We start from the raw sequence: 16,740 nt of genomic DNA, 5'->3' as shown, positions 1-16,740 counted from the left end.
GCTGCAATGTCGTAGTGTCAATAGCGGGAAGACCAGGGGACTACGACACGTGTTGAAACAAAGAGAGCGGTAAGCACCCCCTTTAGGCAACAAAATTTTCAACCTTAGAACCCCCTAATGCAGTATACCCTTAATGTGTGCCATTTTTTTTAAAGAGAAAGCATCCAGCTCTAGTGAGTACGGATCTAACATGAAGTAAGCAATAAAATGAACCATGTAATGAATGATATAGAAAATGTTTGACATCCACTGTATAATGGGTCCTATCGAGTAGAAACAAGCTTTGCTAGATGAGGTTTAAATGAATAGCATACTCTTAAATATTTTCAGACAGTTTTTCATTGTCAAAGAATTCAGTATGAGATCGGTAGCTTAAATCATCAGTCAACCTTGTTTTTCCTACATCGCCTAACCAATTAGATACGCAAATACTGGACTCCTGTCATTTTAAATGAACATATTGCAGTTTATATGGTCACTTCACTGTACTTAGTGGTGCTCATTAAAAATGAACCGAACACAAAAGATACTGAAACTACGACATATTGAAATGAATGATTAAAAAATTTCAAAATAAATAGTCACTTTAAGATTACTTTTGGAATGTCAGAAAAAAGGTGCGTGCCATTGAGTGTTTGGAATCAGTAAAAAGGGATAACTATTTTGGGACAGGGAGATCTTTCGTATTATTAGATTTGTTTTGGTTTTGTTTATGTTCTGTCTCTGTGCTGATCTGATCAAATTGCTAACATATTTCCCAAGGATGAAGCTACCTGTTTATGCAATATTTCACATATAAAAGTTTAGTATCACCGAGATTTTGTGCATATGCCAAATTCAACATTGTTGAAAAAGTTTTCTTTATCAAATATATAGTTTCTGCAACACTAGATTCCTATCTATTTACACTTATATGTATTCACGCATGAAGTCCATTTCCCTATCCTATATTCATGATTTGTCTTTACCTGGTTTAATTTGCAGGTGGATGTTGATAGATTACGTGCAATTATTGCTTCAAATTTGCTTTCAGATGACAATAACAAAATGAAGGATTTTGTAAAGAACAAAGCACTTTATCCATTTGGTCAAGCATGTTGATTTCAAGTAAGCTTCCATCAGCTTACTTGTGGTTAGTAATTTTTTTTATTTTTTTTATTTTTATGATTCTAACATCACCTCCATCAGCCAACAAGGTACCATTTACCTCAAGGAACCTCACATACCAGTATTTGCCCAGTTGGAAGCTAGAGGAAGTGGGATAGGAGGATCGTTGAATTTTCTAAAAAGTGGTACCTGCAATGATGTGGGATATGGGACATTTGTATTGTTCAATAGTGTCATTTTTTTTTTCATGCATTTTGCACTCTGTTGGTGTTAGCTATTTTTAAAGTTTTAAAGAATAGTAGCTTTGCAACTTTTGATTGTGGATTAGGTTGGTATATTTTTGCAACTATTGTATGGCTTATTATATTGGCATCTACCTTACATGAAATCAAATGAAGTTGCTCTTTTGGGTTTTCAGGAATTAGTATTGTATGGCTTATTATATTAGGGTCTCAATGAAATTTCTTTCACTACTATATTAATGTACTAATTTCAAATTTGATGGACTTTAAAACTGAAGCAGTTTATAATGAATGAAAAATTGGTTTGGATCTTCCTTGGTTCCATGGTGTCGATAAATGGATAGTTTAATGAATGAAAAATTGGTTTGGATCTTCCTTAGAGAAAACGTGGCACCTTGACGCCAAAAAGAAGTACCTTCAGTTCAAAAAACGTGGTCCCTTTGGGAAAAAAGTAGTACCTTTACAAAAGGTACCTATTTTTGCAATTGAAAATGGTATTACACCCCACATCGCTAATTAAGTTGCACATTACATCCACAAACAGCTCCATTAGCGCCATGAATAAGTGTTTAGAGAAAACGTGGTACCTTGACGCCAAAAAGTGGTACCTTTAGTTCAATAACATGGTACCTTTGGAAAAAAAGTCGTACCTTTGCAAAAGAGATTTATTTTTGCAATTGACATTGGTTATACCCCACACCGCTAATTAGGTTGCACATTACATCCATAAATAAGTGTTTAGAGAAAACGTGGTACCTTGACGCCAAAAAGAAGTACCTTCAGTTCAAAAAACGTGGTCCCTTTGGGAAAAAAGTAGTACCTTTACAAAAGGTACCTATTTTTGCAATTGAAAATGGTATTACACCCCACATCGCTAATTAAGTTGCACATTACATCCACAAACAGCTCCATTAGCGCCATGAATAAGTGTTTAGAGAAAACGTGGTACCTTGACGCCAAAAATGAGTACCTTCAGTTCAAAAACGTGGTACCTTTGGAAAAAAAAGTGGTACCTTCGCAAAAGGAATTTATTTTTGCAGTTGAAAACGTGGTTTTATACCCCACACCGCTAAATAGGTTGCACATTACATCCATAAATAAGTGTTTAGAGAAAACGTGGTACCTTGACGCCAAAAAGAAGTACCTTCAGTTCAAAAAACGTGGTCCCTTTGGGAAAAAAGTAGTACCTTTACAAAAGGTACCTATTTTTGCAATTGAAAATGGTATTACACCCCACATCGCTAATTAAGTTGCACATTACATCCACAAACAGCTCCATTAGTGCCATGAATAAGTGTTTAGAGAAAACGTGGTACCTTGACGCCAAAAATGAGTACCTTCAGTTCAAAAACGTGGTACCTTTGGAAAAAAAAAGTGGTACCTTCGCAAAAGGAATTTATTTTTGCAGTTGAAAACGTGGTTTTATACCCCACACCGCTAATTAGGTTGCACATTACATCCATAAATAAGTGTTTAGAGAAAACGTGGTACCTTGACGCAAAAAGAAGTACCTTCAGTTCAAAAAACGTGGTCCCTTTGGGAAAAAAGTAGTACCTTTACAAAAGGTACCTATTTTTGCAATTGAAAATGGTATTACACCCCACATCGCTAATTAAGTTGCACATTACATCCACAAACAGCTCCATTAGCGCCATGAATAAGTGTTTAGAGAAAACGTGGTACCTTGACGCCAAAAATGAGTACCTTCAGTTCAAAAACGTGGTACCTTTGGAAAAAAAGTGGTACCTTCGCAAAAGGAATTTATTTTTGCAGTTGAAAACGTGGTTTTATACCCCACACCGCTAATTAGGTTGCACATTACATCCATAAATAAGTGTTTAGAGAAAACGTGGTACCTTGACGCCAAAAAGAAGTACCTTCAGTTCAAAAAACGTGGTCCCTTTGGGAAAAAAGTAGTACCTTTACAAAAGGTACCTATTTTTGCAATTGAAAATGGTATTACACCCCACATCGCTAATTAAGTTGCACATTACATCCACAAACAGCTCCATTAGCGCTATGAATAAGTGTTTAGAGAAAACGTGGTACCTTGACGCCAAAAAGTGGTACCTTTAGTTCAATAACATGGTACCTTTGGAAAAAAAGTGATACCTTTGCAAAAGAGATTTATTTTTGCAATTGAAAATGGTTATACCCCACACCGCTAATTAGGTTGCACATTGCATCCATAAATAAATCCATTAGCGCCATGAATAAATGTTTAGAGAAAATGTGGTACCCTGACGCCAAAAAGAAGTACCTTCAGTTCAAAAACGTGGTACCTTCGCAAAAAGGACTTATTTTTGCAATTGAAAATGGTATTACACCCCACAGCGCTAATTAAGTTGCACATTACACCCATAAATAGCTCCCGTTAGCGCCATGAATAAGTGTTTAGAGAAAACGTGGTACCTTTTTTCCAAAAAGTGGTACCTTCAGTTCAAAAACGTGGTACCTTTGGAAAAGAAATGGTACCTCCGCAAAAGAGACTTATTTTTGCAATTGAAAATGGTATTACACCCCGCATTTCTAATTAAGTTGCATATTACATCCATAAATAGCTCCATTAGCGCCATGAATAAGTGTTTAGAGAAAATGTGGTACCTTGACGCCAAAAAGTGGTACCTTTAGTTCAATAACATGGTACCTTTGGAAAAAAAGTGGTACCTTTGCAAAAGAGATTTATTTTTGCAATTGACAATGGTTATACCCCACACCGCTAATTAGGTTGCACATTACATCCATAAATAAATCCATTAGCGCCATGAATAAGTGTTTAGAGAAAATGTGGTACCCTGACGCCAAAAAGAAGTACCTTCAGTTCAAGAACGTGGTACCTTCGCAAAAGGGACTTATTTTTGCAATTGAAAATGGTATTACACCCCGCAGCGCTAATTAAGTTGCACATTACACCCATAAATAGCTCCCGTTAGCGCCATGAATAAGTGTTTAGAGAAAATGTGGTACCTTTTTTCCAAAAAGTGGTACCTTCAGTTCAAAAACGTGGTACCTTTGGAAAAGAAATGGTACCTCCGCAAAAGAGACTTATTTTTGCAATTGAAAATGGTATTACACCCCGCATTTCTAATTAAGTTGCATATTACATCCATAAATAGCTCCATTAGCGCCATGAATAAGTGTTTAGAGAAAACGTGGTACCTTGACGCCAAAAAGTGGTACCTTTAGTTCAATAACATGGTACCTTTGGAAAAAAAGTGGTACCTTTGCAAAGGAGATTTATTTTTGCAATTGACAATGGTTATACCCCACACCGCTAATTAGGTTGCACATTACATCCATAAATAAATCCATTAGCGCCATGAATAAGTGTTTAGAGAAAATGTGGTACCCTGACGCCAAAAAGAAGTACCTTCAGTTCAAAAACATGGTACCTTCGCAAAAGGGACTTACTTTTGCAATTGAAAATGGTATTACACCCCACAGCGCTAATTAAGTTGCACATTACACCCAAAAATAGCTCCCGTTAGCGCCATGAATAAGTGTTTAGAGAAAACGTGGTACCTTTTTTCCAAAAAGTGGTACCTTCAGTTCAAAAACGTGGTACCTTTGGAAAAGAAATGGTACCTCCGCAAAAGAGACTTATCTTTGCAATTGAAAATGGTATTACACCCCGCATTTCTAATTAAGTTGCATATTACATCCATAAATAGCTCCATTAGCGCCATGAATAAGTGTTTAGAGAAAACATGGTCCATTGACGCCAAAAAGTGGTACCTTTAGTTCAATAACATGGTACCTTTGGAAAAAAAGTGGTACCTTTGCAAAAGAGATTTATTTTTGCAATTGAAAATGGTTATACCCCACACCGCTAATTTGGTTGCACATTACATCCATAAATAAATCCATTAGCACCATGAATAAGTGTTTAGACAAAATGTGGTACCCTGACGCCAAAAAGAAGTACCTTCAGTTCAAAAACGTGTTCTCTTTGGGGAAAAAGTGGTACCTTCTTAAAAGAGACTTATTTTTACAATTGAAAATGGTATTGCACCCCACACCGCTAATTTTCTTGCACATTACATCCATAAATAGCTCCATTAGCGCCATGAATAAGTGTTTAGAGAAAACGTGGTACCTTGACGCCAAAAAGTGGTACCTTCAGTTCAAAAATGTGGTACCTTTGGAAAAAAAGTGTTACCTTCGCAAAAGGGATTTATTTTTGCAATTGAAAATGGTATTATAACCCACACCGCTAATTAGGTTGCACATTACATCCATAAATAAGTCCATTAGTGCTATAAAGAGTACAAACTTTATTCCAATCTATCTAACTTGAGGGAATGAGTAATACAAAATATACTCCAACATCACTTAAAACATTACACATAAGCTAATTTTTTTTTTTTTATTCTATAAGATATCCTAAAAACAATTATTCTCTCCCTAATAGGTAAAGAAGCTGCTTTTAAGCCAGTTCCATTATGAAATAGTACTTTGCAAAAAGTTCTCCTTACCTGATTAGTGTCCATAGTTCTTCAAAGTTTTTCTCCCGGAACGGAGCTCTCAACGACTACAACTTCCACCAGCGTTCCTTAAGCAATTTGATAGAGTTTTACCTTCTAAGTCTATAATTAGGAGTTATGCAAGCAAATCGTAGCGGGTTGAAGTGAGAGAGGTTAATAACACAAAATATTTTTACAAGGGTTAGCATGAATTTATGGAAGACAATTCACTAGAGTTCGAAAATTTCCTAGTATCTTATTATATATACTGAGGAGATTTCCTAGTATTTTCTTATATATGAAGGAAGAACATTTGCTGGTTGAAGACAATGGCAAGCAGCAAAATCCTATACGTCGGAGGGGTCTCATGGCCTCACGAAATGTCGTGAGGAGTTAAAAATGGAATAGTTTCAAATATGAGGAGTTAAAAATGGAATAGCTTATAATGCTATAATGAATAGAAGCCAAATAATAGCAAAATAAATACACACCAAATCTCGATGGACGTGACGACGATTACATGCCAGGTTAGTTTTACAAAAAAAAATGAACCATCGATGTGAGGAGTTATAAATGGAATAGTTTTGAGAACGATTGAGAATGTAAAACAACTACTTTCAATCCATGCATCTCTTAACGAGTACTTTCGTTCTATATACTTTCGGTCCATAGATCAACAACTGAGATTTACTAGTGCTATTGTTATGGTTTTGTGCATATGCCATATGTCTATTTATAGAGCCCAATTCACAGACATGTGAATGAATTTTACCCATATCATGATTTGACAAAAGGGACTTACACATCTCTCTCTTTGGCATGATAGGGGTGTCTTCATAATAGTTGTCGTGTTATACACCTAACACCACTATTTTTAACTTTACCCATGTGATGATAAGATGAGAAAGTGGATTGGTTTTGTGTATCTACAAGAGCTGATTTTTTCAGTGAGAGTCATATTCTGTGACTAGCCATGTGATTGAAAAAAAAGCCAAATAATTTGAAGTGGCCTTACACCATGGCAGATAAAGATGAATGGTCACATCATCAAGAAAAAGCCTTAGTGTCTGAAAAAGTTATAAATAGTGGCATTGTTGTCATGAGGCAGAGTATTGACATCCGTATTTGTAATTACAATTTACTAATCTAAAGTTTTTATTTTAACAAAACTATTATAATGTTAATTTATTTTTTAAATAGATTTCTAAGTGCACTTTGATTATGTAGTATCTTTATTTTTTCTCATATTTGATCAAAGCTATTAAAAAATCTATATGTCAGATGTTGCAGGAATGAGAGCATTTCCATTGCAAAGAAGATGCATAAGGATCCAATTGAAGTTATTCAAGCCATTACTAATGATCCAGACTTATAAGTTGCTTCAGAGTTGTCAGATTATTCAGATACAGGGGATGATGACTTTGTAATTCCACCTCCCCGTTATTGCTAAAAAAAACTTAGTAGTTGAGTTAAATTTTATGCAGTATGTATATGAAATGTATGTATTTTTGATTTATTTTATGCAGTATTTTGTATGAATTCCACCTCCCCGTTATTGCTCAAAAAAACTCAGTCCTTGAGATTTACTAGTGCTAATGTTATGGCATTGTGCATATGCCATATGTCTATTTACAAAGCCCAATTCACAGACATGTGAATGAGTTTTACCCATGTGATGATTTGACAAAAGGGACTTACACCTCTCTCTCTTTGGCAGGAAGTGGGGTGTTTTGCATAATAGTTCATGCACCTAGCACCACTATTTTTAACTTTAGCCATGTGATGATAAGATATGAAAGTGGGTTGCTTTTGTTTATCTACAAGAGCTGATTTATTCAGTAAGAGTCCCATTCTGTGTCTAGCCATGTGATTGAACAAAAAGCCAAATAATGTAAAACAGCCTTACACCATGGCAGATAAAGAGGTATGGTCACATCATCAAGAAAAAGCCTTAGTGTTTGAAAAAGTTATAAATAGTGGCATTGTTGTCATGAGGCAGACTATTGACATCCCTATTTGTAATTACAATTTACTAATCTAATGTCTTTATTTTAACAAAACTATTATAATGTTAATTTAATTTTTAAATAGATTTCCTCCTATAAATTATTTATATCATTTGGATAATCTTTAAATTATTTCATCCATCACTTTTTCAAGTTGTGCATGAATGGTGTCTGCCTATCACTACAACAAAAAATTCATTGTACATTAAAAAAATTCATCATTTACTAAAGTTCCAAAACAATTCACCATTCATCAATGTTCCAAAACAGGAACAAAATCTTCTAGCACTGCTATTTACCAAATTTATAAACCTTCTAGCACTTGAGTTTCAGTCTGCACTTGTCAAAAAATCACCTCATTGTCCACGGTACAAAATCCAAGCAAGTAGCTGCATCACACAAGTCTCAAATTCAGTATGCTAATCAGAAAAAGGAACGAATAAGATTGTCATTTATGAATCAAATAGATATCATCATCATTGACAAACAAAATGTAGCGAAGAAACTACTACCAAAACGTACGAACAAAATAACATACATAAATAAACAAAACCAAGATAAGAGAGCCTAGTGCTAATTTGGGCAGTAGGCAACTTAATTCCGCCTACTCCTGATAAACAATACTGCTTTCCCATACAATTAATTTGGGTAATGGAGGTCTAAATCCCCGTGACCCACCTAATTTAATTCCAAAGGTTTTGTATTTTCATGTAAATTTTGGTATACACCCAGAAAGACCAATTAATTATATTGGATTCTCAAGTACAAGTATAATTTAACTTGATTATCAGTGAACAAGATATGTAAGTAGTAATAGACTAAATAGTAAAGGGAACCAAGATCCAGTATAGGATATTTTCAGCAAGGGGTAAGAAAACAAGATCATAAAAGAACTGGACAAAGAAACTGCAACTATATTTCAAGATTAACCAGTTAAACATCACCTTTTGAGTCTTTAATTTCTTTAATAACCCTACTTCGGGATCACTCCTACACCAACACAGTTATTTTTTTTTTTTTTTTTTTTAGTATTTTCTTCAGCAGTATCCTAAAGCCATCATCCATACCAAGACAGTTTTTGGTTTCTTTTAATTTTCTAATACAGTTTTCTAATACAGTGTGTGAACTATGCCCGTCTTGCAAAGTCCTCAGCTGTTCAGAAAAACCAAGAAAATTAGAGTACGGGATGGAGAGGTGGCACCAGAAAAATCAAATCTAATGCCTAGATCATGAGAAATGTGACAATTTGCAATAAATACATTTCATTTCACTCCAAATAAAGAATATAATACTCTTAGTTCTAATATTTGTTTTCTAAAATATAGGCCAACTATACAAGCCATAATCCTTCATAGTAGTTCACTTTATGCATTATATCAGTATAATAAAATCTTCAATGATACATGCCTCATTCAACCTTGCACTTCACCACTAAACTGGACTTTGTTCTCTTCCAAACTAAATAAAAGGTAAAAGAAACTACCAACTTTATCAGAACTTAAATGGGATATAAAAATGCATCTTGTGTTGCATTTAAACCCATGTTTTTCTTTAAGTTTTTCTTTTTCCACACAAAATGCAGTTAGAGAAACTGACAGAAGCCCAATTTCTTCTTAGCACCTACATATCATGGAAAACATGAGTTCATGAAATATCAAAGAGCAGAGTTCCTGGTTTGTAGTTATTCAGTTGAACGTTTCGTTTCTCCAACCACTCGGGGTGTGAGTGCCTCTATTCTTTATTTTTAGGCTTTTTCGTCTCTGATTTAAATTTTCTTTCAGCGAGAATGTGTTTTGAATCTTATTGTTTATCATCTCATTTTTTGTAATAAAATTTTTCTTTATTGATCAGGGTTTCTTACAACTAGTCAAAAATGCTTGTCATCTTTTTTTAACAGAACAACATTAAAAAAGAATGCCAACTTTTCACCATGCCTCATCTAATTACTTACAATAATCTGTTCAAAGAAACAAAAGCATAAATGATCAATAAAATAGAAAAAACGAAAGCATAATTAAAAGAAAACTCTTACCATCCGACAAGATGAAGGGTCCAACAGCAAGATGTACTCCATCCGGCGCCCATCTGACACTTGTCACATGCCCAATTTCCTCATCAATCACAACAAGTGCAGAAGTAGCGCCATTAGCAGCATTCCACAAATATACTGAATTCGATAGCGACAATGTTACTGCTACTCCAATCCAGTAAATTCAAATAAAACTCATCTAGGAGCTCAGAAACAACAAGAATCCTTTCTGGAGACTGTTAAATTACCAAACAAACACATGTCAACAAGAAAGCAATCAATCCAAAACACAAATCAGAATGAGAGCTTAGCAATAAGAAGAAGAAAAAGGAAAGAAAGAAAACCCACTTGGGGAATCTATCTCCTAGACTTGTTCTTAAAAGCAAGGATCCTCTTCCTGTAAGCTTCTTTGGCTGGAGAGCATGGTGTTGGGCTTTCCTTTCTCACCATCCCACCATTGAGCATGTAATGTGCAAAATCAAAATCCATTGCAGATCGGTTGGGAATAAACCTATCCAGCTGCCATCCCAAAAGAACAAGATTAGTGTGAATTTCCAATAAAACCTATATATATATATATATAAAGGCAAAATGACAGGAAAAAATCAGCCATAGAGTTTAAAACCCAGGAGCAAGATTAGTATGAAGCCTATTGCGATGACAAAAGAAGGCAGGCAAAGATATTAAAAAAAAAATTAAATAAATAAAGAGAGTATATTTTGAAATGTAATATTTTCTTTATATGGAACACAAAAACAAAACCTGAAACTATCGTTACTGTCTTCTACAACTATTTTGGTTCCTTTCGAGTAAAAATTCTTTGTAATCCAAGACAATAGGACATAAGATAATATTACATTATTATCTCTTTTCCTCACTTAGAAACCTAACAACTGGAGAAATGAAAATGCTTACCGGTTCACCTTATAGCCTGTTGGCTTATGGTTTGAATTATAAACCCACTGGTCAAGGTTCGAGACTGGTATATATAGAGAGGAAGCTATATGAGAAGTCACAGATGTTAGATTGTGAATCTTTTGGTCATTCAACCCAATCTTGCTCTTCTAAGCCCACTACTAAGCATACACAAAAATGGAGAATGAAGGAGGACGGCTAGACCTAATTCGAATTAGTGGGAGGAAGTTATAAGGGGAAAAGGGAGAAGTGTTGTGGATCCCCCCAATGAGGAATTGTGAAAGGAAAGCCCTAAAATGGCTATACCTATTGCTTCATTATCAAATATATTTGAATTCACTTCTTCTTTTGATGTGTCTTTGATCACAATCTCATTGCACCTCTCTCAAGAGATTATGGGACCTATTGATTATTTAAACTTTATTGGGTCTATTTCTCTGAATAAAGAAAGAACTACGTAAATCCAAATTTATACAAATAGAAACAAAAACATATTGAGTGTGTTTTCCCTGAATCTTCATGTTGAATCCCATGGAAATCCAAACCAAGAAACCTACAGGACTATGACTTAAAAAATTATCTAATGATGTCAAAAATTCTAGTCGTGCAGAATCTATACAAGTTGAACAAATAAACCCTAAATTCTTGAAAACTTATATTCGTAGACAATAAACCATCCAAATATGCTAAAGAAACCCTTACGTGAAAAAAAATCAAAATCCAAGAAATTAATGGGAACATCAACCACAAAAATCTAAAGATATTGCAAACAACACTAGATATCGTCTAAAAAAAAGAAACATTCAAATAGTAGACGAAGAAACCGTAGTTCACAGTAAATCCAAAAGTCCAACAAATTCACGAAGACAAACAAAAGAAAGAAAATCAAAAGGAATTCGATACAAAAGCTAAAAGAATTTAAACTTTTCTCGTTTTCTTGAATTCATTGCAACGAAACAGAAAGCCGAAAATATCAATTGGTTGGCGAACATACATAAACACACACAAGCAGATGGAAACACATACTTTTTCGCACAAATTTTGCCTTCGAAGTTTCTGATCGGAGAGAGGGAATCGCGACATTTTTGTGTCCAATTCCTGAATCCAAAATTGATGTTTTAGGAACAGCATATATATATATATATATATATATATATATAGGGATCAAAATTGTATAAAAACAGAGTAGAAATCCTAGCAAAACGATGAACAAGACTAGAGAGAGAGAGAGAGAGAGCAAGAGAGCGTTGATGAATGAGTTGGGTTTAAGAGAAAATTAGCAAAACCTCCACATATCAACATGTACGAAGAACGTGAGAACTTACATTAACTCATTAAACAACATATCAACAACTTCTCCTCCACAACAATCAATCAAAACCTCCACATACGATGATCCCATACTCCCATGCTTTCAACATTTTAAAACAAGAAAAAAAAAAAAATGGCCTCCACATGGGCCGATGTAGCAATAAGGTAATAAAGTTCAAGATACACCATAAAATTGGTCACTTAAAGGCATGTGACCCCCCCCCCCCCCCCCCCCCCCCGAGTATGAGTATAAAAAGCATTACAAATGTGCAATCATAAAAGATTTTTATCGAACATAAAGACCATATAACTTACAAATTTGATGTACTTGATAGCCATGCAATCGACGCTCCCGTTGTTATCTCTTCCCAGCCCCTAGCGGGAAGACTACATTTGAAGTACATGCAAATCAATTAAACAAAATATAACACCAAAATATTGTACAAGTGGAGATGGTTAAATGAAAAAACTCAAAAATAAGGGACATATGAGTAGACAACTTTTTTATTAGGTGCTAGTAACCAAAAGCAAGACTCTAAACAAAATAAATAAATAAATGGGGTAACAGTAGTCAACTAAGATTATAGCAAAATCCTTTTTATTATTGTTTCTTTATTTTTTTATTCTATCAAACATGATTGGACTATTTGGACCACAAAAAATCAGAAGGAAGCCCAAAAATCTATTTGAAACAATTTTTCCCAGAAATACATACTTCCCTTTGAAAAATCAATAAAAAGAAATTCTCAAACAATTTGCATGAAACCAAGTCCATTGGAAGCTTAAACACACAATTTTTCTTCTATCAATTTAAATCAATAAATTTTCTTACCGATTAAATAAGGTTTGAAGGAAAAGATAGGAAAAATTCTGCTTACAAAACAAGGATCACAGAATGTTAAGATTAACTTCAAAAATCCATACTAATTTCAAAATCCAATCAATTTGAGCCAAAACAAAAACCTGTAAACTCATTAATAATAACTGATATCACATAATTTGAAGTGATTATTGTCAATTATGCTCGTGAGTTTGAAACGTATTCGTTCACGTGATCTTTTGGACATTTAATAGAGAAACAAACAAGTCTTTTTCTTTGTCATTGTATAAAAAAGAACAAGTGATAAATACCAAAAAGTGCCATACATACCTCATCGGTTCGCAACACAACAAATTGGTCTCTGCTGGTTATATGTGACAACACCTCACTTCAGGGACGGATATAAGTCCAAAATCCTTAATAAAGTAGTCCCCAAAGGCTCTAGACATTGCCAATCTGGGGCATTCCTCATTCGGCAGCCAAATTTTATGCACCACAGGCTTGTCGTTTAAACTGAACACTCTTCCTTTGTACTGATTTATCCATTCAGCCTCATCTGTCAAACAATGTTGATAACGTAAACACAATGTTCATATAATTTTTGAGACACAAAGAAAGTGAGGAAGAGAGAGACTCACGAGGTAAATTGTGGTTGAAGTAACAGTCATAATGCAGTAGGGGAGCTCCAAGGAATTAATAGTGAGGAAACAAGTCATAATGACTTTAATATGATGTTATTTTCCTAGCCTTCCGTAAGCATGTAACATGTAAGCCCGTCCATTGTCACATAATCCCATAACCTCCTTGCTTTCACGACCCTCCAACTGCCAGAAAACTCACACACCTATGATTTTTAAATAACACTCCACATGAGACTCATACGAGGACCCAGGAAAATAATTTCAATACCAAAATAAACCACCAGACGAATAATACAGATTCAACTTAGAATAAGTTACATCATACTTAGAAATGTTTTCTAAATAAGTTAGAAATACTATCACAACATAGTTATACTAATGCAGTAGGGGAGCTCTAAGGAATTAATAGTAATTACAAAATAATTCCATATTTAAGGCCTTAACACCTTACAAAATAACTCCACCAGAATTAGCAATTATATAACTATTCTATCCAGGTATAGGAGCCTTGCACTTTCGACGATTATGACCATTCTCGCCGCATCACGAACAGTGTAACGACCTTACATTTTGAAATTGTGATTCGATTCGTTTAATACGAGGTCGTCCAGGGGGACGTGTTACCGCAGGAGGCCTAAGATGGGAAGCACCTTCACCGTCAGCAGCAGCAACAGCAGCTGCATTCGGCATATCATGCATGGGGACAGAAGACATGAGATGTTCACATAGTTTTTGTTGTGTTTCAACCCTAAACCATGGATCAACCATCTCATAAATATTTAAAGATAATTCATGGATGGCATAGCATGCATGCGAACAAGGAATCCCACTCATGGTCCACTTCAAACAACTACAAGAATTTTCACTGCCAAATACCACCCTGAATGGTTTTCTGTCTCGATCATATATTGTACACTCAGTAGGCGAAACACGCATCGACTGAAAACCAAGAGCTAACTCTTGCTCTTTTTTTATTTTCTCCTCAATACGATCCCCAACCGGATAGTCCACTTCTGAACGTCCAAACTCTTTTGGTATAAAAATTTGCTGAGTCTTTGCATGTGTGTATCCATCAGCCTTGTGATTGAAAAAACCCTCTCTTCTTTCACCCATGCATTGAAGGACTCTGCTTGATTGGTGTATAATTTATCCTAACGCTTGGAAGTAAACATAGCATTTGACCAATGTTCAGGTGAATTTGCCAAAACCCAATCGCATAACTCCCCTCGAAATACCCACATGGCAGCCAATGCATTCTTATACTCATCTACAGTTCGAGCATATGCAATTTTATCGAGTAATTTTTTCGCATGCTCTTTACCCGAAGCCCTCAATCCTAAACTTTGTCTCCCAAGAATGGATGTAGAAAAATTCGCCGTTAGGTGACGAAGACACCATGAGTGGTACTGGGAGCCAAAAATATCTCTAATACAACTTATTAGGCTCGGATGCCTGTCGGTTAAGATTGTCACAATGCGACCATCTAGAATCTCTTTCACCTTGCTCCAGAACCAATGCCAATCATCATCATTCTCAGAAGAAACAACAGCATACGCCAAAGGCCACAAGCCATCATTCGCATCGAACCCCGTTGCACCAAGCATTGTTCCTTTATAATTGCCACTCAAGTGGCAAGCATCGATTGCTAACATGGGCCTGCAATAGTTGATGAAACCTCGTATGGAGCACCCATAAGCTACAAACACTCGCTTAAATCTCCTATCATCCGTGCACTCCCACGATGTAATTGTCCCAGGAATATATTCTGCTATTCGTTCACACAACCACGGGACTAAAATATAGCTATCCTTGGGATTTCCCTCAATGATATGACGTGCACACTCCTTAGCTCTCCACGATTGCATGTAAGTCATTTTAGCAGAAAATTCACCGTTTATGTCTGTGGAAATAGTCTTGGGGGTGCATTTAGGATTGTCCCTAACCTTGTTCACAATAGCTCGACCCATTTCCTTCGACCAAAAAATGGCTTTATAATCTGAAATGCCTTGAGCAATGTGAGAGTGAACATTATTAAACCGCTTGATTCTCACTATATCACCACTTCCTTCACAACCAGCTGATAATTTCCATGGACAATTATTAACCTCGCACACAACTCTATAATATTTTCTGCTATTGTCCAAGTACTTGAACCGAAAATGATTACGAAGACCAAACAAAACAAGTGCATCTTTGAAATCATTTGGGCTGTCAAAAAGCTGATCCACGCAAAGAATGTCATCAATGTGTCGGAAAGAATCCTGATGCGCATTTATCGGAGGAAATGAAGACGTTGACGCAACACTTTGTAGAAGACCAATTGGCGATGTGGCTTCAACAAATTGTCTACAAGTGGATAAAAAGGTATATTAAAAATCACATAACCTATGCAGCGCATACATCAATGTATTACTTTAAATATATGTGTCTTACCTCTCACTATGATCAGTAGGAATTGTGCATGATGCAATTACAGGCTCTGCATCTTCCATATACACATTTAGCATGGGACCACTCACTACAAGCATCACTCTAAATCCAGATTCTCCCGTCATCCTCAAAAGTTCATTCTTGTTAGATTCGGTGGTATAATATATGACTTTACCACTCATGTTTGAAGATGAACGTTGTTGTAACTCATTTATAAATGATTCGTATGTTGTTGTTGTTGTTATCATAAAAGGGTCTGTGACACCGCCGATGTATATAATTTCCCCATTCTCATTTTTGTCAATTTTCCCATCAAATCGACAATAGCATATAATTTGTCTCTCATCCATTTGTCCAACTGCTTCGAAAATTGACTCATTAGTTTAAAAAAAAAAAAAAAAAAAAAAAAAAAAAAAACCTAAATATGAAGTTCAAAAAATAATGAAATATAAAACAATTAAATATCATAATTATATAATGTAATTTAGAGATCTATTTACAGCGAAACACTACTAATTCCCTCAATAGGGATAGGCGGTGTCAAGATTAAACTTTTCCTAAACACACACTACAGACCTTTTTCAAATCAAAATACAACCACAAAATCAATGCCATTGATTACTAGATAATTGTATCACTATGTGTACAACAAACATATATACAAGATGAGGGAGATTATGAGATGAATAGAGAGTTAAATGGGACAATATAGATTGAAAATAAAAAATTGAGAGTTAAATAGAGAGAGAGCAGAGTGTTGAATATTTTTCACACAC

At 35.2% G+C, this 16,740-nt stretch overlaps 2 protein-coding genes and 1 long non-coding RNA gene across 3 annotated transcripts; all 3 read right to left on the bottom strand.

The window, feature by feature from the left end:
* Positions 1-11,413: 11,413 nt before the first annotated feature.
* Positions 11,414-13,428, bottom strand: LOC132268663 (uncharacterized). Its single transcript, XR_009469332.1, has 3 exons — positions 13,224-13,428; positions 12,389-12,460; positions 11,414-11,860 (listed from the first exon to the last, which is right to left on the bottom strand). It is a non-coding gene; the product is annotated as an uncharacterized LOC132268663 (long non-coding RNA).
* A 649-nt stretch (positions 13,429-14,077) lies between these two features.
* On the bottom strand, positions 14,078-14,647 carry LOC132270328 (uncharacterized). Its single transcript, XM_059771508.1, has one exon. The coding sequence runs from the start codon at positions 14,645-14,647 to the stop codon at positions 14,078-14,080; it is 570 nt and encodes a 189-aa protein (XP_059627491.1).
* A 38-nt stretch (positions 14,648-14,685) lies between these two features.
* Positions 14,686-16,314, bottom strand: LOC132270327 (uncharacterized). The gene is made up of 2 exons (XM_059771507.1): positions 15,968-16,314; positions 14,686-15,880 (listed from the first exon to the last, which is right to left on the bottom strand). The coding sequence occupies exons 1-2, from the start codon at positions 16,312-16,314 to the stop codon at positions 14,686-14,688; spliced, it is 1,542 nt and encodes a 513-aa protein (XP_059627490.1).
* Between the last annotated feature and the right edge of the window lie 426 nt (positions 16,315-16,740).

Source organism: Cornus florida, unplaced genomic scaffold (assembly GCF_030987335.1).
Source record: "Cornus florida cultivar Cherokee Brave unplaced genomic scaffold, ASM3098733v1 CherokeeBrave_3.0.0_Hap2_Chr08, whole genome shotgun sequence".
NCBI lineage: Eukaryota > Viridiplantae > Streptophyta > Magnoliopsida > Cornales > Cornaceae > Cornus > Cornus florida.
This window is presented reverse-complemented; position numbering and strand designations above follow the sequence as displayed.

What these genes read in the sequence shown, in the direction of transcription:
- LOC132270328 (XM_059771508.1), bottom strand. Translation starts at nt 14,647, where the DNA reads ATGGGTGAAAGAAGAGAGGGTTTTTTCAATCACAAGGCTGATGGATAC.
- LOC132270327 (XM_059771507.1), bottom strand. Translation starts at nt 16,314, where the DNA reads ATGGATGAGAGACAAATTATATGCTATTGTCGATTTGATGGGAAAATT. An exon ending in CCTACTGATCATAGTGAGAG is followed by an intron (nt 15,881 to 15,967) that starts GTAAGACACATA and finishes ATCCACTTGTAG; the next exon opens with ACAATTTGTTGAAGCCACAT.